General features: G+C 29.7%; 1 protein-coding gene across 1 annotated transcript in view; it reads right to left on the minus strand.

Annotated features, from left to right (window-relative positions):
• LOC111623561 (probable aminopeptidase NPEPL1) overlaps positions 1-19573 on the minus strand; it is a 40129-nt gene extending 20556 nt beyond the window's left edge. Inside the window, exons 1-6 of the mRNA XM_023366175.1 lie at positions 19257-19573; positions 18053-18103; positions 14828-14912; positions 14320-14502; positions 10092-10352; positions 8486-8567 (exon numbers count right to left, since the gene is read on the minus strand). Of these exons, the coding sequence (XP_023221943.1) occupies positions 8486-8567; positions 10092-10352; positions 14320-14502; positions 14828-14912; positions 18053-18103; positions 19257-19573 (979 nt within the window). The remainder of the gene's footprint in view (positions 1-8485; positions 8568-10091; positions 10353-14319; positions 14503-14827; positions 14913-18052; positions 18104-19256) is intronic.
• Between the last annotated feature and the right edge of the window lie 1556 nt (positions 19574-21129).

Consider the following 21129-nt stretch of genomic DNA (forward strand, 5'->3'; position numbering starts at 1 on the left):
CAATGTACTGTGCAATTCTTAATTTTACTATAGAAATCCTAACAGTTCTTAATGGACCTTCTAAAATTAAAAAACAAGCAAATATTTATTGTCACATCATCATAATGCTAAGCTGCAATTTTTAATTATATTTTTAAATTTATTTAATTTAAAATATATGCTCTCCACTTTCAAATTAGTATCATCTTACCCCTGTACATCATACTTTTCCTTTAGCAATTGAGTCATGCCAGTCATTTAACTAACTCCTTTCACGGGAATTTTTAAATTGAAATAATGTGACTTCTGATGCATACTGGAAATCATGTTATTTATAGTTAATTGGGGCCACCTGCCCTTAGGCTTTCCATATCTGGTCTCGGCTTTCATCTATCTAACTCCATTCTCAAGATTAAGAAAGAAAGAATAGATGGATGGACGACATGGAAATTTATGTCTACAAATTTTTCAAATTACAGCCAAAAAGTAAATTTGTAACAAGCAGTAGAAACCAATAACCATTTAAGTCTTGAATAGGCAAAAATCACCAGAATTTATTGCTGTTCATCAGGTATATGAATTTTGATTAGTGAACACCAACTTAAAAATATCTGCAGAAGAGAAGTATTCATTTTTTGTAATAAAAAACAAAATAAAAAATTAAAATTAAAACATTCATTAAAAGCTATAATATTATGAGTTTGTTATAAAAACTGTTAGTTCTGCCAACTTGCAATATGTTTTGACTTAAATTTCAATTATACAGTAGATGCAGTTTATTGTAATCAGTTGTCTAATATTTATCAAAATCAACATATTCCAAAACATATAAATTTTATAACATAACAAATATATACTTTAAATTTAAAGATATTATAAACAGAAGAAGAGTGCCATTTCATTTTCAGTCAATATAGTTACAACAAGGGAAAGAATGTATACCAAATAGAAATTTAAAGATATGTTTATTGAAAAAGATATGTAAATGATTAAATGATTACATGGAGGAAGAATAAAAAATCTCTAAATAAAATTAATTAAAATGCAGGTTTAAAATTACAAAGATGAGAACTAACATATTTATAATAGACATTGTAATACATATACAGGGTGTGTTAAAAAAGACAGCTACATGTTTGATTTCATGTTCTGCTGATATTAGTTGATTTAACAGAATAGTGGCATTTCAAGCCAACTGTTGAAATTGATATCGAAATTACATTTTGCCAATCTCAGAGTCATTTTTGTGAGCAACTGCCCATGATGTAGCTGTAACTTGCTGCTGTACACTCAGTGCCATTTGGATGCTGACGTAGGCACTATAGGCACTGTTGAAGTAATTCAAGCATATGACGACTTCTCAAAAAGGTGAATTCTTAAAACAGCACTGATCAGCTCCCAATAAATCAAATGATGTCAGCACACCATGAGATCAAATATGTAGCCACCTTTCTGATTCACCCTACAGAAGAAAACAGAACAACTGTAATAATAACGATCAACTGCACATCGGAGATAACTAAACAACACATACCTCAGAAAAAACCTTTAACCGATGCGTAATAAAATTTAACACTACAAACATTTTCAGACCCCTCCTGGGTCCTCCTTCAGATAAAAAATCGTTTGAAACGTTACTAAATACAAACAAACATTCGTTTGGAACAATTTTTACAAATCAGAAAGATAGAACGGAATCACATGATCAATAGCTCCGAACGTCAAAGCTTCAACGTCATATCGACAGTTATTTAAATATTTTCCTTTCTTACAGATTTTATGAAGATCTTTGTTGTCATGCATAAAAAACATATCACATAAACACAGACTATCCCTTTACTTCCCTTCTTTTAGGTTTACGATTCACTTAATCCTCCTGCTGTATTAGGGCCTGCATGCCAAAGAAAGGGCCCACTCTTCTACTCAAGGGGCTTTGGAACAGGAACTGCAATACCTATGCGAAGTGGCCAAACACCAAGGCTACCATAACATCATACAAAAATGTCGCAACAGTTCGAAGGAATGATGTCTCCTTCTAAAAGGGTTAATTCAATAAATGGCAACCAGAAGGAGGATAAGCAGAGGGTGTCGATTACCTACAACCCACTATTGAAATCATTATATAGTAAAATTGCACGGCAGAGGGGTATCTCCCTAGCTTTCAGAAGATGCCCATCTATATTTGATATTCTACGCAATGGAAAGGACAAATCTAAGGAGGAAAGAATGCCGGGGGTATACAGAGTGCCACTTAGGGACCACTGTTTTGGCAGGGACTTGATTTACACAGGCTCAATGAAACGTGCTGTTGGGATCAGATTGAAACCACACATGCATGACATTCAACATAATAAATTTTCCACTTTCTTATCCACTTACGCATCTGATTGAGAGATATTAGCAGACTTTTCAAATGCTAAGTTAATTATCATCTCCTCATATTTAGACCATCTCAAATGGTTGAAGCAGACAGAGATATACAGGGCATATAGCACTTCGTCACCCATTAATTCCAGAGATGAGGTCTCTCTTTCTTTAGCATGGCAGGCCCTAAATAAAGGCTGTTATACACAGTAAGGAAATCCTTTGAGGATTAACTGTGATTTTTTTTTCTATCTATCCATTTTTAAATAAAAATAATTCTTTATATGTTGGGAGATATTTTAATAAGTTTTGTAAATTACTATGTTCGATCCAGCCAGTTATATCCGAGTNTGGTCGAACCCATAAAGGCTGGTATACACGGTAAGGAAATCCTTTGAGGATTAATCGTGATTTTTTTTCTATCTATCCATTTTTAAATAAAAATAATTCTTTATATGTTGGGAGATATTTTAATAAGTTTTGTAAATTACTATGTTCGATCCAGCCAGTTATATCCGAGTTTTTTTCGTCTGTTAAGCACATCCTTTGAGGATTTCCTTACCATGTATACCAGCCTTAATACAGCAGGAAGATTAAGTGAATCGTAAACCTAAAAGAAGGGAAGTAAAGGGGTAGTCTGTGTTTATGTGATATGTTTTTTATGCATAACTAGCAGACCCCGCCATGCGTTGTTGTGGCTCAAAATGTATCTATTATAAATTTATAACACTTCCCCCCGTGGGGGAGGGAATTTTTCGAAAATTTCTTCTTAGTGTACATTTTGTTGACGAACCCTATTAAAACGCAATCAAAAACGCAAAAACCGCATCTGAAATAGTATAAATAGAAGCAGAGTTCTTTACGGTAAGCCTTAATCCTAACCATCTCCCTTCAGTGGGGTTGAATTTCGACATGTATATTATATAAAAACACGTACGTATTCAAATGCAACGTTGTGTCAAAATTTGAAAGGAATCGGTAGGAACAAACGAACATTACATTTTTATTTATATAGATGGATAGATGATGATCTGCTTTAGTTCATTTTCACAGAAAAGCATAATACCTCACAGAAAAGCAAACTTAGGGCATCATACTCGTAGCGCCATCTGTTGGACATAAAAGCCTTAACCTAGATTATAACTTTTAATTTATATGAATGTTTAACAGAATAATATATAGCCTATGTCCACCCTGAAGTTCCATTCTAAATATTGGTGAAAGAATTTTTGAAATCGGATAAGCAGTTTCGGAGATTACCTGATGCATACAAACTTACTTACAAACATTACCTCTTTATAATATTAGTATAGACAAAAAAGATCTTCATAAAATCTGTAAGAAAGGAAAATATTTAAATAACTGTCGATATGACGTGGAAGCTTTGATGTTTGGAGCTATTGATCATGTGATTCCGTTCTATCTTTCTGATTTGTAAAAATTGTTCCAAACGCATGTTTGTTCGTATTTAGTAATGTTTCAAACGATTTTTTACCTGAAGAAGGACCCGGGAGGGGTCTGAAAACATTTGTAGTGTTAAATTTTATTACGCATCGGTTAAAGGTTTTTTCTGAGGTTATGTGTTGTATAGAATAACTGATATATATAGAAACATTCATTCATATTTTGGAAGTCATTCAACTTGGAAAATTTAAATATGTCATAATCTCAAAACAAATACTATTTAAATTCAACATATCTACATTTATTAAATATACTATATTTGCACACCACATAAATGAGAGAATTAAAAAAAATTTTTAAAATAAATAAATACTCTTAATATTTTTGATCCAGTCCATAAATCATCTATAGGATTCAACTTTTTTTTTGAAATCATCCTGATGATCCATGGATTACACTGAAAACGTGTAATCCATGTTGGAGTGTGTTTTTCTTTTAGTTTAAACTCTCTCTCATGCACCTGGTATGCACACATAGTAACTGAAGTATAAGAGGCAATTGTATAATCATAATTTATCAAATATATTATAATATTTTATTTAAAAATAAACAGGATAAATTGAAAAGTATTATTATTAAATAGCCATTCTGTTTTTAATATTTTAATGCTATTTTATATTTTTGATAAGAAAAACTTTTGTAATTTTATTCAAAAAATACTAAAATAAGATTATTACAAATATTTTGTATGATATCAAAACCTTAAATCATGAAATCATTTGAATTAAAAGCATTTTATTTATAACAAGCACTATACAAGGTTAGGATCCAAAACTTTGATAACTGGGTCCATAAGACCAAAGATTGTTACTGTTACAATAATAAAACAAATCTTCAAAATAAGATTCTCCCTCATAGCAACACACTTCTGTTAGTAACTGTAAAAATTGTTGAAGCACTTTTGGAACCAATTCCTCATGATGTCCATCAGTTAAATCCATATTGCATTCTCCACTTTTGTGCTTGAAAACTATCAAAACTGGAGTTCACATGCCAGTTGAAAATATGAAAGGAAAAAGAAGTTGCAAGAGAAATGTCAGGCAAGTACTGTACAATGAGTGTGGGAGGACATTGTTTTTGTATAGTTCTTATTTTGGAGAGAAATTCAAAAACCAAGAGTAAAAGTGTTTCATGTAACCCATGATTGATCAGCCCAAGGTAGGTCTCTTCTTATTGGGTACTAGGTGATGGTCAACTGGATGATAGTTAACTGGGCAACAGAAACTAAATATTTTTGTGCATTTAGTAAGCATATAATTTTGTTGATATTTTTTATTCATTTTTGTTTTGGTTTTGTAAATATTGGTAAAATATGTGGTAGGTGGCAAAAGTTTCTGGCCTCACTATGTTTCATATGTTACAGATTAAAAAATAATGTCATTTTTTAATATAGTCTCCTTGCAGTTCAACACACTTATTAAATCTTAAAATTTGCATGCCAATATTCTTGAAAAAATAGTCATGTCTGCAAAATTCTCATAAACTGTCTCCTGCAACTCTTCATCACTTTTTTGAGTTTTGTAAACATAATAATCATTAGGAGCCAAGTCTGAGCTGTAGGCTGGATGGTCAAGCTTCTTGAACCTACACTCTTTCACAGCAGCTTTGGCAATGACAACTGTGTGCACTGGCACATTGTCCTGCAAGTAAACATGGTTCAAATTAATACAAGTCTAACTAAAATGAATGTTTTCAAGTAACTTATGCAAATTGACAGGGAAAACTGTTTTATTAGTCCATATACAGACAGTTCTATCTAATACTATTATTATTTTATTCCTATCGTGTCCAAAATATAATTAGGCTGAAAACTTTTGGCTCCTATCTTGTATATATAAATATAAATATGGTTAAGACTTACGAGGTAGAAGTTATAAGTTATGAGTTATTTCCAACTTAGGAAAAGGAAATGTTTTGGAACAATGTATTATAGCATCATTAACTATTTTGTGTCAGATGCAGTTAACAAAGTGCATCAAAGAAAAGCAGTTCTTCAAAAACCAATTCTTTCAAAGAACTTTTATACTTTTTTGTTTTAATTTATATTGTATTTAGTGTTAATTGTCATTTATTTTTAATTTTATGTAATTGTCATTTTCTTTTTACATATATTTAATTTTGGGGGTTAGATATCAACTGTCCTTCGAGACTTTTCTATTTACTTGTAAAAATAAATAAACAAACAAATAAAGTATGTAACATGTATAAATATGTTTGTTAATTACAAATCGTATTTTAACTCATTTCTTAAAAAATATTATTTAAATTTACCAGGTAGATCAATAGAAAGGTATGGTGATTTTTTTTATAAAGAAAACAAAAAATTTTGTATTTTGTCTATTATTCATCTCTTATTTTGTTTGCCATATGTCTGGCACTCAGTTAGCAATAGCCCAGTTGACCCAGTTCTTTGTCACCCAGTTGACAGTGTCCTCCTCCTTACAGATCAACTCATGCAGATGTCACAGAATGTATAGATAGAATTCATTGTTTAAAGTGCAACCTTCAGAAATAAATTCATGATGAACAGTACTCTTCAACTGCCAGTTACTCTACCTGGACCACCATTTGTTCACTTCCAGACATATTAATTTAGATATAACTGTATGGGTTACCAGCTGCACTGACTGGGAATGACTCACACCCATGGCCCTCCATTGCTCTCGCCCAGTTATTGGTATTATCCTAGCATGGTATACATACTGTATACTAACATTACATCAACTAATCTGAAATATTAGTCATATTATAGCCTGAAAAAATCCAGCAGATTGTTTGGCTTTATATTACATATTTCAAGTTAGTTGATGTAATGTTAAAATAATATCAATACACAAAAGAAATATGTAAACTTTTATCATATTTATCCTCTTCATACAGTAGCAGTTCCTTAATTTGGAATCTATAGAACCAGAGCAATAATAATTTATTGAAAATGCCAGTTTATTGAATTCTGCAAAAATATGAAAATGTGTAAGATATATGCAATCTGAATGTTACAGACATTACTGTACATTCTGTACCAGGAACACTGTTGTAAATGCTTTGATTTGTTAATGCGCACATTAACAAATCAAAGCATTTACAACAGTGTTCCTGGTACAGAATGTACAGTAATGTCTGTAACATTCAGATACATTCAGATTCTGTAACATTCATCTTTAATCAGATGATGATGATATAGTGTGTGATTATACTGTTTAAGATTGATTGAAAAAAAACCTGCAAAAATATTAATGAACAAGTTATTGTACAAAGTCAACATTCACCAATGATTCATGTGCATATAATATTCATTTTTCAGACATATACTGTATACATACTGTACAATTCACAAAAGCTACACATACTTCAATTATAAGAAACCTTTTTATTTGGGTTTCTAATTAGTGTTATACTTGGAGCTTAGGATTTCCTTGCATGGCAAATGGAGGGAAAAAATGTATCCATTATGCACATTACTGAACACAAAACATGTATGTCATCTCTAAGGTCAGGAACACACATACGTAAGATTTGGCATAAAATCTAGCATAAAACAGAAAACGTAAAAATTTTTCTGAAATTTTGGCTGAAACAGAACTGAAAATAGAGTAGAGCATGTCTCTACTTTTTATGCTGAAAAATTTTTGCGCCAAAATTCCTCCAATAAAGAGAAGTCTTTCCTGTGACATCAAAGTAAACACGTGGTTTTTATTCTATTATATGGCGGCAATGAGGGTTTATCCTACAATTGTGACGGTCTGGAAAAATAGAGGAGTTTATTGAATTTGTTCGACCACATCAGTATCATGTATAAAGACACTGTATTTAAACAACGTTTATGGATGGCTACAGGTGTTAAATTTCAAATAACAGGTAAGTCTAGTAGAATCGATATATAGGCCTAGTATTTAGATCACACATTCTTTATTTGAATTCGGAATACAAGTCTATTAATTTAAATTTTCTATATTATAGCAGAGGAAGTGGAGAAAAAATGGAAGGTACTATACAAAGGGATAGATAGCCTCTGTGAGAGGAAAAAATTAATAAAATTAGCACTGTTAGTGGCAGTGGCGTTTCCTATTCGGCCAGAATTTTTATGTATGTGTGTTCTGGCATAAAAGCGTAAAACAGAAACCAAACTGAAAGCTGATTTCTGATTCAGTTTTCTGCCACACAATTTTACGCATGTGTGTTCCTGGTCTAACAAAGTAATGTTCATTCAGCACAATACAATGTATACAGTACATTGAACATGGTTTACTGAATTACAATGCCAGAAGTGCTGAATTATTAAACATTTCAGATTATTAGGTGCTTCTACTGTAATACTTTTTCATCCTGTTGTCAAAACAGAATGAAAATACATTACAAAAATAAAAATTTTATTATTGGTATACTTACATATAATACAATATTAAAATCTAAAAAATAGATACTAATGTAAACATTTGAACAAGTTTACAAAAAACGAATTTTTTTATAATTTATGTATGCATAATTTATTATTAATTATAATTACATATAATTCTTTATTTACAAAGCTAAAATTCAAATTTCTTATTAAAAATAATTAAAGTAAATAAACAATTGTTTAATTTTATTTATTAATTTAATCTAAGTAAGAACAGATTAAAAAAAAAACAAATATAATTAATTGTATAACCTGAATGATATGAACCAAATTATATACCACCAAATCCTTGTTCAAGTAAATCATTTCCTTGGATTATTGTAGGTATAATATTAAGAGCTTCACCCACAGTTTTAATTTCCTGAAATAATAATATTTAAATAAAAATTAGTACTGTTATCTGTTATATATATACAGTCGACCCTCCCCTATAACACGGGTTCCTATAGTTCGGATTCCTATATCACGGCGAAAAAATTGTGACAGTATTCGTACAAACATGCTAAAAAAACTCCTATAATTCAGTAAAACGTCATCGCCGACTCATGTCGCAACAGGATCTTTCAAATCTAGACCAATAGCGGATATTGCACAAACCGTTGAGTTTAAATGAGCAGTGGACCTACTAAAAACCATTTATTATTTAACGTCCATAAAAATTATATTTATATTAATGATGTCTCCAAAGTTCAGTGAGTTTTTTGCAAAAAAAATAATTTATAAAGAAGCACGCGAGTGCCATTCGATGACAAGCTCCACGAGGAAAACAAGCTTAAGCAATGGCATAGTTGAACGGTGCACACTTGGTAAGTAATCCTACAATTTTTTGTTTATAGCATAGTTTATATGGATTTTTCCCAAAAAATTATACATATTTTGGAAATGTTGAGTTGAATTAGTCTAGAATTGATTAATTTTATGGAAGAAATCGTTCAAACAGCCGTAGTCCGTGAACTGCATATGTGCCAGGCTGTGATTGGCTGGACTCGTAGAAAATGGATTCATAAAAACCGGAACGTATCTACCGTGCTATAGGGGGGTCAACTGTATATACGTACACACACACACACTAATTTTTAAATTTAAAATTATAATATGTTATAATTATAATCACTTAATAGCTATAGTAATAAAACCTAGCCTCTTCCCCAGCAGAACTGTATGTATTCTATATTATATATTCCAATCCTTAATGGTTTGATCCCAAGGATGGCTACCCATCAGCCAAAAATGTTTGATAAAATATATCTGCTAGAAGAGGCTAGAATTATTATTATTTTTTTAAAACACCAGGTTATGAGACTTATTACTAGTTATTAAATCTTATAAAAACTCTATAAACATAAACAAACTCAAAACTGATTTATTGAAGAAAATTTAAATACAAATTAGAAGTTAATGATTTTCATGTTAGAATAATAATAATAATAATAATAATAATAATAAACACATATATACAACATTTATACTAAAAAGATAAAATAATTATTAATAATGCATAATTTCTTTTTAATATTTTTAAAAATTTACTAACAACAGTACAGTAATTTCTATAATTCAATTACAGTAGTATTTCAAAATCATTATACCTCAAAATTATATAATTTATTGGTGCAACAAAATTTACTAACCTCTAAATTTTATTCAAATATTCATAAACTCTCAATTTAAATATATTTGTACACACAAATATAATACATAATGTAAATTGTAACCCATCTAAAAAGTTAAGAGTAGGCCTATGACTAGAAAAATTATTTGTCCTTGCAAAATATTTTAAAAATTTAAGCTATTTTATATATTTAGAATTTGTCAATATCAATATATTTTCAATCATGAAGAAAATTATATTAAGTTGTTAATTTATACAAATCAAAATAGATACCTCTAAAAATGTACTTGTATGCATTTCACTACATGGAGTATCTACAATACGTGCAGCTAAACGTATTCCTTCAGTTGCTGTTGACAGACATTGAATATCATTTTCAGTTAAATTTTGATTATCATTTCCATTTGTAACTATAATAAATTCAACAGTTACAGTAAATGAAGAAGAAGAAGATGCAGATTTTCGGGAATAAAGAGGAAAGGCACGGGCAATGGCACATGCTGAGGCAAATGCATCAGTCATTTCACATATCATCTGCAAATATCATGGTTATTATAACAAAAAATAGTTATATCAATAACTTTATCATAACTACATAATTACCATTTTCCCAATTCTAAGATGCACCACAAGTTTAGGTTCAAATTTTTAAATAACCAATTCTGTTAAGTAACAACAGAAAAACAAAATAAATTACTTGAAACAGATAATGTTTGGCATCTCTAGTTCCATACATTTCTGCATATACAATAACTATTCATTTTAATGTTCCATCATAATGTTGTCTTGAAGGCATTTTAAATATTAAGTAGTAGTTTAAATTAAATGGCCACTATCAGCAAAGCTCATTTGAACTGATGGGAGCATTTGAGCAATATATCTGAAAATATCTCTTATTGATGCATAACATATCATGTGGTCTATTCATAATGACTGCTGATTGTATTTTCAACTGCAAACATAAGATGCCATAAATTCTAAGACATCCTCTACTTTGGACTAATAAAAAATGAGTAAAAAAGTGTATCTTAGAATTGAGGAATTAAAAAATTCACGAAAAAATTTTATTCAAGATATGTTACAAAAATGTGTATATTTTAAATGAAACTTTGTGGAGAATATTAAGATCTTTGTTTCAAAACAAGCTAAACTAAGAGACTATAAAAATTCATCTTCTAAATCAAAATATGTATAATAGTTAATTAAAAGTTAGTCTAAAATGACTAAATAAAAGATTAATGCTATACCTATTCATATCTTCAAAATAAAATTTCAAATACTCAAATATCATATGCCATTGTACTATAAAACGGCATATCCTGTCATTAGAATGGACAAACAGAGTTAATAAAATCCTGTAATCATAGGTATAAAATTCAGTAAACATTCAAATTGCAATCCATGAAATATTTTATTTTTATAAACCCAACATTTTCTACTTTTAGCAATCATAAGTGAAAACTAATATACTGATTATTCTCATTCTTTGATTTTTGCAAGTGAATTCAAGTGATTTTATTAAAAACAATTTAAATGAGTCTACTGATTTAGAAGCCTTGTAGATCAATCACTTTTCTATTATCCTAGTATCACTATTTAATTAATTAATAGCTTGATAATGCATTTCAAGTTATAATTTGAAAAATTTTACTATACTTTATACTGTGTATATCTTCAGAATGAACTCCGTTTAAGATAGAATTGCACTTTAATTTTAAAATTATTTTGTGGTTGACTATACCTATAACTCGATACTTATGGAACTCAAAATCATGTATAAACACAATGTTTATGACATGGTTGACACAAACAGTGTGTTTATACATAATTTTGATTTCCATAAGGATAGTGTTATAGGTGTAGTCTAACCACAAAATACCATATGACAATTTGTTTATAATTAGCAACTATGACATTCATGGAAATTGGCCCATTTGCTCCACTCACGTGCCAAATTTCCATTCATGCCATATTATAAACTATAGTAGTGTCATTTATCCAAATCAATTGTGGACTGGGGTTGTTCGGATAACTTATTTTTCGGATAACCAATTATGTATGAAAAAATATATTAATCCATCCCATGTTGAAATTTTTCTCCGATGTGTGTTGCTTCGCGTTGAATTTTCATTGATGTTAAGCCTAACATAAATTTTTTAAAATAATCATGGCTATCATATCGTTAAAAATTATTTCTTTATTTTGTACAAACAAAATAAATATATTGAAAAATATAAAAACAAAAAAAAATTATACTTTAGAAGTTAATCTAGTATCAAAAACTTTCAATTCAGCATGACACAGTCCGACTGGAACGCTTTCGGTTAACCGATGTTTCGGTTGATTGGCTTTCAGATAAACGACACTCTACTTTAATTGCATAATATACTATTATAAACAAAATAATCAGTAGATTAATATTTTTAATAAAATTATTATTATTTTAAACAATATCAATAAACAAAATTATTACAAAAAATTGCTTTTAGCCCTTGATATAATTAAATTAAATTTCACGCCACTCTGCAACGTTATGAAGATTTTTTACACCTGTCTACATTGATGATGCTTACTGCTCATACAGGGTGCGTTTACTTCTGAGTTAGCAGTGCTAATTCTGATAACCGATGTGACATCATTAGCACGTGTATTCGTGCTTGCTTGTCCAATTCGAAAGTGAACACATACGCTAACAAGAAATATGGCGGTTTACAGCCATATTTCTTGTTAGCGTATGTGTTCACTTTCAAATTGGACAAGCAGGCACGAATACACGTGCTAATGACGTCACATCCGGTTATCAGAATTAGCACTGCTAACTCAGAAGTAAACGCACCCACAGTTAAAGCAGTGTGTTATCTTTATCTTGTATAGTTTTAAGTATATTACCAACTGAAGTGGGACTATTTTCTATTGGAAAAGTCCAAAATGTATTTTGGGTCTTTTTGTTTTCATACTTATGTAGTCAATTTTACTGTACACTTCCTTTTTTGTTTTTATTAAATATTTTACTTTAATTCCTGAGTGTTTGTGCCTATTATCACTGGTGTGATAAGCCCTTACTATTATCTGCCTCACATTTGTAGATTCAATATCAATAACTTATACTCTGACATATTATTTTGATATACATCTTGGTACTTTGGTTTATTAGTTGGAGTCAAAACTATACTTGATGATTCAAACAAGACTTAGTCTTGATAAAAATACATAAATTTCATATATCATTTTTTATTAATATTTAAAAATATGATATAATGCTTGCTTTAAATTTCATAATTAAAAACTTTTCTTATTATAACTATATTGTGATATTAAGATTATTATATAAACGATCAATTACATTCCTATTTTACACAAAAACAAGTTTTAGAAACTTTAGTAATTTTAGGATTTGTAAAATCAATATAAAGAGATTTTTAAATTATTTTACCTTTTACACTAAATAAAATGATAAAAAGTTATTTCAATCTTACATCATAACAAAAGTAATTAGAAAATTTTTCATTATTATAAATAATCATAAATGTAATTACAGTTTATAAGTTTATAATCCACAATAAAAATAACATTAATAATGAATTTCAATTGAAACTTATTAACATAAAATATAAGCATAATAAAGGCTGATAAAATCCATTAAAATATCTGATAAGGTCAATAAAAATGTTATGATTAAAACTGAAACTCTAAAGGTTGGTTCACATTATGGCAGAAAATGCTGTGGCATCAAAAAGGTTGCCTACTGTTCCTGATGTGCTCCTGTTTACATTGCACCTTGTGTCATTCTGACCTTGACATAATCACAAGTGAACAGTGTTGGATAGGGTTGCAGCTTAAATAAAAAATGGATGCTATCGTAATGCAAATTGTGGCAAATTATTTGTATTTAGTTTTAAATAATGCCTCATCAAAATTTAGAAATTATGATAAGCCTAAAAAGAGAATTTGAGAGAAAGTTATATTTTGGAAAGAAATAAATTGAATATCACAGTAACCCAAATTGCAGAAATACAATTAAATGTTCATACAAGTCAAAGACCAATAGAGGTAATTGAGATTAGTGTTCTCTTACTATTTCAATTAAAATTTCACTGTTAACATCACACAACAAAATTAAACATCAAGTTTATAACTTACCATGTTGAAAAACAAAAAGCTTATGTTATTCAAATAATCTATCATTGGAGAAACATTCAACTTTCTGCTTGTCGTCATAGTAAAAGTCATGCTGGACTCAAGTCAGCAACATACTACTATTCCATTATGAAATGATGTAACAATGGCAAGTAAGTCAATGTCATTATCAATTTGCCACTGCAAAATCCATTGTAATGTGAACCAGCCCTAATACTTTTATGTTAAGTAAGAAAATCTGATATTTATATTTAAAATATTAAAGCATTCTTTTAAATTTACACTAATTATTCTGACTAATTATTTTCAAATTAATAATGTCTTCATTATTCAAAATATGAATTAAAAAATTCAATCAACATACCACTATATATTCATCCACACCAACTGTGCAATTTCTTACTAATTTAGTGATTGAATGAGATTGAGATGGAGTATTATGACGAGAACACTTTGAAGGTAAAGCAGCTATTGTAGCATGATTTAAATATAAAGAACACGTGTCTGTTGGAGAGGGATGCAAATTTTCAACAGCAGTTCGAAAAATCTGAAAATTAAATTTTCATGTATTTATTTAAATAAGACTTGCATTAGTCTTTGTATTTAGATGATACTTTTTATTATTATTCTTCTATAGAAATTCTCGAGTGAATAATAATTATAAAATCAACAGGTTATTGTGTTATTTATAGTAATTTATTATATTATTCTACACACAGCAGGTCCTCAATTTATGGACTAATTGGAGAAAGGATATCCGATATTGTTGAAAGTTCATTAAATCAAATTTTAACATATAACAACAAACTGACAATGTATAGGATGTATTAAAACATTATTATAATATATAAATATAAATAAATTATTATTACAATGTATATTGAGTAATGATGCAACGAATATTCGGTTACTATTCGGTATTCAGCCTGTTTTGCTATTTGACTGAATACTGAATACCTAAAAATAGGAGTAAGAAATAACAAAAACACAGTAAATTAATCATTTTGGTAACTTTTATTAATGCTGAACATTTCAAGTTCGAGAAAGCACAATTTTTTGCTTATTTATGTAAAAGATCAAAGGAAAATTAATATAACTAAATTATTTTTAAGAGATAAAAAAAAAATAACAAATCAAATGAAAACTACCTACTTATTATGTAGTATGGTCATCTATATACTCATATATAAAAGAATGTCTTGATGGGATAATTAACGCAGAGCCAAAACTACTGATGCTAGAAACATAAAAATTTGAGGGTGTGTTCCTTTTGTAAAGTTTAGGCATGCTAAGAAAACATTATACGAAATTCAACCCTAAAGGGGTGAAAAAGAGTAAAAAATTTGTTTGAAAATTTTTACTGCATGGGCAAATTAGATCGAAACTTAGGACATAAAATGTGAAAAAAATAATAATTAATTATCTGTAAAGTGTTTTTATGAAATCATCCCTTATTATAAACTTGAAAATTAAATTAACTTTTTTGTTTCATTGTATAAAATTATTTATCGTAACTGAAGTTCCAGACAGCTTGGTAGCCTGAATGGTCCCAGGCTTTCACCTGTGCATGCTAAGTGATTTTCATTACAAGCATTTAGCTTTCCGAAGTCTATGAGAACAATTATTTGGCATTGACAGCCATGAATTTCGTGCCAATAAGCTGCCTCAACTTGTTCGATTATGTTATCAACTCAATTTCATATTTATTTTCACATTTTTACTTCACGGTCCTTCTCTGTTCTTTTTCTGTTATTTATACGTGTAGGTCATTTCATTGTTATTCACATTTGATATCATCATTTATCACATGCTGCCATGACGCTCTTGCCTGTCCACTACAACTGTCAAGAATTAATGCGATTGGCGAAATGTAGTGACAGCAGGCCAATAGAGAACAGGATGCACGATCCTCGCCATAATGCGGTTTGCGCACCAATTTTTGTACGTGCGTTAATTAAGACTAATAGTTTGGCCATATATTTGGCTATTCAGCCACGCTCCTGGCCGAATATACTATTTGTTGCATCACTAATATTGAGTAATTGATATGTATATTGACTAATTTTTTAAAAAAATGTTCTTTTTCATTGATAACAGAATATTTTTTTGTCTTTTAAATAGGTTCATTAAATCAAGGCTTTATTGTACTAATCTTTTACAGTTTTGAAATTTACAATACTGTAAGTGTAAATGTCTTTATAAATCACCTTTTACATTCAGTATAATTATTATAACTAGTATTTAAAGAAAGTTATATACAGAAAATAAAGTCAGATATAATTTAATAATTTGTCTAGACAAATCATCCTGGTTAATCTTTTAACTTGCCAAATTATAAACTTTATTTTAAAGTAAAAATGTAATATACAGTCAAAACTGTCTAAAACAGAACCTGAATAAAATGGAAACCTAACTAATTGAGAAAAATTCTTTAGAAAAGAGCAATTTTCTATATTAAATCTTACTATAAGCTGAAAACCTGAATGTAAAAACTAAAAAATGATTTTGAACCTTGCCAGAAAAACAAAGAACATGTGACAAGAGGGCATTGGACACAAAATCCTTGTTAATCACTCTGCAGTGATTGATGGATATACCTGTCAAGAGTGATCACGTATCACTGGAGAATGATGTCAATATTTGTAAAAAAATTTTAGCCAAAAATTACTGCGATAAAAAATTCACATAAAAAGAAATTATGTGACAATAAAGAAAGATTTTTTTTAACAAGACATAACTGTTTAAAAATATTTTTCTGAAACGAAAACGAGAAAAATGCATGGGAAAATTCTTAAAAAAATTTCCCATGCTTATTCTCCACTACATTGTGATAATGCTGTATCTGACTAGCCCTCTCCACAAATTTTAATATTAGTCTTTGTGGAATTAACTAGGGACAGAATCAAATACTTTTAAGAATTGAAAACTTAACTCAAACTGAAAACAGAGTTCTTGAAAACAAGCAATTAATGTAATTTATGAAAACAATGAGAATAAGCAGTAATATGCTGCTGCCAATTTACCTTGTCAGAATAGTTAGTTGCTAACTAGTATCAAGCATTTGAAAACAAGTTGATTAGTGTTTTGATAATTACTAAAATTAAAGTTAATCAATTAGAATAGTCATGAGCAACACACAATCACAGGCTGCATGCAGTCTGTGAGGTTCCAATATGCATACCCCAGAACTTTACCAATGTAATTTTATTTTCCTGCTTTCTATCTCAAACCATTATGCAGTCCTAATTAAGCTTATATTCTGGCAAAGAACATTCAAACTAAACTTAACTAGTGAAAAAATGAGAATAAACTATATATTATTAATTAATTAATTAATTAATTATTAAAAATGCAATGGTAATTTTAGTAATAGGAATAAAAAGACAAGATGTTCTAAGAGAATATCTATATTTTCCCAAATTAAATTTCTAACAAAACTGTTCATCTATTATTCAACAATGTTGTTAAAAAAAATGGAAAAGCAAGTATAAAAAATTTATTTTTGACTTTATTACACTTGTAATTTTTGTTAGAAGTTTATTATTTGTACATTTATTCACAGTTTGAGCAAATGCAATGAAATCTTTCAAAGATCATCCTCTCATTCAAGAAGGTACAACAACTATATTTTTGTTGAATAAACTTCAAGCTTCCTTTCTATCAACAAGACTGCAGCATTCAAAGAGAAGAATTACTGAATAGCAAATGATTAAGCACAAAATATATATCTAGATTTTTTTTTTTGGAGAATGCTAAGTTTATCCATTTTCTGAAAAATCTGATTGACTGACTGGTTAAAAATTGATATTCAACAGTGAATGTCATACTAGAGTTAAAATTTGAAAAAATGTCATCATAGAGAAAAATTAAACAAGTTTCAGATTCAGTGTCAAGTTATATTTATTTAAATTAAAATATGATTAAAAATTGTTGTCTGGCACTGTGACAATGTCACAATAAGTAATTTTGACTTTACATATAGTTAAATTGAATTTTAACAAAAATGTTTTCTTGTAAATTTTCTCAAATAAAAATATTTCTATTCTTGAATTAAATGGATATATTTATTTTAATATATAAATGTAAACATTACATACCTCCCACATGTATTTTTTAATATTTTAAATCCTATTTTAGAAGTATCAATCCTAAAAATATTTTTTTATATTCATCAAAAGTTTAAATTTTTAAGAAATCTTGACATTGTAATGTATTGGATAATGTTACAATTCACAGATTATTTTAAAGATGAGTTTAGCTAAATTGTAATTATCTAAAATATTAAACCATTTAAAATTGTTCACATTTCTTTCATTGAAATAGGGATGTTTATATTAAAATAAGCAAATTTCTTACAATTGTTAGATGAAATACAAGCCTTAACAAAGTTCAATTCAATTTCTGCAAAAATAAAAATTAAAAATTATTAAAATTCATATTACTGTATGTCATAAATTTTTTGAAAAGATACATTGCTTGCCATATAATCATTGTTATAAAAATATTTTGAAAATTATTTAAGTAATTAGTTTTTTTTACTTCTTTCAAACTAATAATAAACATTTTTTTCTAAAATAGCAGTATTTTGCCAAGAAAACTTGTAAAATGTATTCAATATTATGTAGCTTTTCTAATCTTAAAATTGTTCATATATTAGCAATACTAATCAACCAATCAGTTTGCTATTTTTATGCTGTAATTAAATTACTATTTTACACTAAAGATAGCAAATACAGCAAAGCTTCTATATGGCTTACAATATTGTATTCAATCTCAAAATTTGATGAATTTATTTTGATAAAACTTTGACATTTTTCATTTATAGCAATGAGGAATCCAAAAATGTTATAAAAAATGGGGGTCCATGACTTCATTTTCGAGATATAAGGTCATAGCACAAGTACAGGGTGGACCAAAAAGAATATACGTATTTCAAACTGATATATTTAATAAACTGTAAGACATACAACTATGGAACTTGGGACACATATTTATGAAACTCTCTAGTTTAGATTACAGGTGTTCAATATGTCCTCCACCAGCGACACGAACAATATCACACCGATACTCAAATTCCTGCCATACTCGACTAAGCATGTCCGGTGTCACTGATGTAATGGCAGTACGGATCCGGTTCTTCAACTCATCGAGGTTCTGTGGTAGTGGAGGAACATAGACGGTGTCCTTGATGGACCCCGTCCATCAAGTTGCCCGTCAATCCAACGGTCCGGGCGGGAGTTCCGTCCGGGTGTCCGGGAACCGGGGTCCGGGCGGGAGTTCGGTCCGGGCTTCATAACTAACCTGCGTCTCAAAACACGCCAAACTGTTGTTTTAGGCAGCTGCAATTCCCGACTGGCACGACGTGTTGATTTTGAAGGGCTACGTTGGTAAGCAGCTTGAATCCGTGCGACATTTTCTTCAGATACACGAGGTCGGCCAGGACTCTTTCCTTTACATACACAACCTGTGTCAACAAACTGACGGTACCATCTGCGAATGTTCCATCCATTCGGAGGATCAATTTCGTACCTCAACCGGAAACGTCTTTGCACTGTAATCACGGAATTACACTTCGCAAGCTCAAGAATACAAAAGCTTTTGTGCTGTGGCATAGCCATTTTACAACAACTGTGAATACGTCATTGTAACCAAGCACAACTGACATCTGGGGACAAACTAGACAATGCACTCGTTCCTCCGATACCCGCAGCACACCGCTACTATCGATAGTTTATTAAATATATCAGTTTGAAATACGTATATTCTTTTTGGTCCACCCTGTATATTGCAATATTGCACATCTTTGTCAGGCAATGTCCCAAGGTCAATAGCATGTCTTCTATAGGCTTGTAGAATTGTGCTTGTTTTCAAAATTCAATAGACCAATTTTGATGAAACTTTGCCATTTTCCATTAATTGTGATGAAGATTCCAAAAATGTAGTCTATGACTTTGTTTTCAATATATGGTGAAGTCAAAGTGACAATGTCCATACTCCCTGACATGATTGAGCATGCCTAACGAAATTCAGCAGAGAAAAATAGAAAACAGCATTGTGTGCACCTAATGGAAAGTAGATGTAAAAAACAAACAAAATACAAGAACAAAACAATCAAAGTCTATTGCTTTGTTCTAGGATCACCTCTCTGTGTTGGGAAGTGCAAGGATAGTTTCTCCATACCTGGCTAATGCAAGGACAGCATCTCCCATGGCCAGCAGCTATGAAAATTGCTTCTTTTATGGCTGACAGATACAAGCAGGGTCATACAATGAACATCTTAAATAAGTACAGTGATCTCTTCAAGATTACAGCACAACAACACAGTGCTATAATCTTGAATAGATCAATACATGCTTTTCTCATTTTCACTTCATACTACTTTCCCATTCCACAACCACATCCACATCCCTTTTCATTAAATAGCCACAAATCCACTAACAATAAATTTTTAAGCTATGTAGATTGTAGCACTAATTTGTAAGATTGATACAGCTTTATTGATACTATTCTGATTTGATTCTTTTGTAATCAAAAGAATCAAATCAGAATAGTATCAATAAAGCTGTAGATCACAATATTAAATTATTTTCAGTGAGAAAAATCAATGAATTATTTATTTTAATAATCAATTTAAAAAATATTTCAATTAAGTTTGTAAAATAATAGTATTATTAAACAATATTATCAAAATAAATAGAGGGTGGCACGAAATGTGACAATGCTACACATCAGAATGTTACTCTGTTCAAGAAATCGCCCTCTCCCTTGGATGGTAAAAGTGCTGTTGGAAACCAAGTCACAGATGATTTGATGTCATTCTTTTAAAGACTTAATTCTTTGGTGCTTTCATGGTTAAATGTATAAGCATTGTATGAAAATAAAGTACTGTACTGTTTTGTCTGGATTTGAACTGTGCATATTCCTTAGTGAATATTCAGCAGTAATTTTGATCATTCTATCTCCATCCACAACTCAGCTGATACATAGTCAATACTTTTTTCCATCAGTCAAGTCAACCATCAACCATTTGTTGCAATGAAATCTTTACCTCACTTCTTTTTGACATATCAGTGGGCCATTAATAGATGCTTTTTTTTTTTTTTTTTTTTGGAAAATTAAGGTTTTAACAAATTCTATCAAATGTTAAATTATTTCAAATTTAACTATTCATAAC

The sequence above is a fragment of the Centruroides sculpturatus genome, unplaced genomic scaffold (genome assembly GCF_000671375.1).
Source record: "Centruroides sculpturatus isolate CEXI.00-Female unplaced genomic scaffold, Cexi_2.0 scaffold16, whole genome shotgun sequence".
Classification (NCBI taxonomy): domain Eukaryota; kingdom Metazoa; phylum Arthropoda; class Arachnida; order Scorpiones; family Buthidae; genus Centruroides; species Centruroides sculpturatus.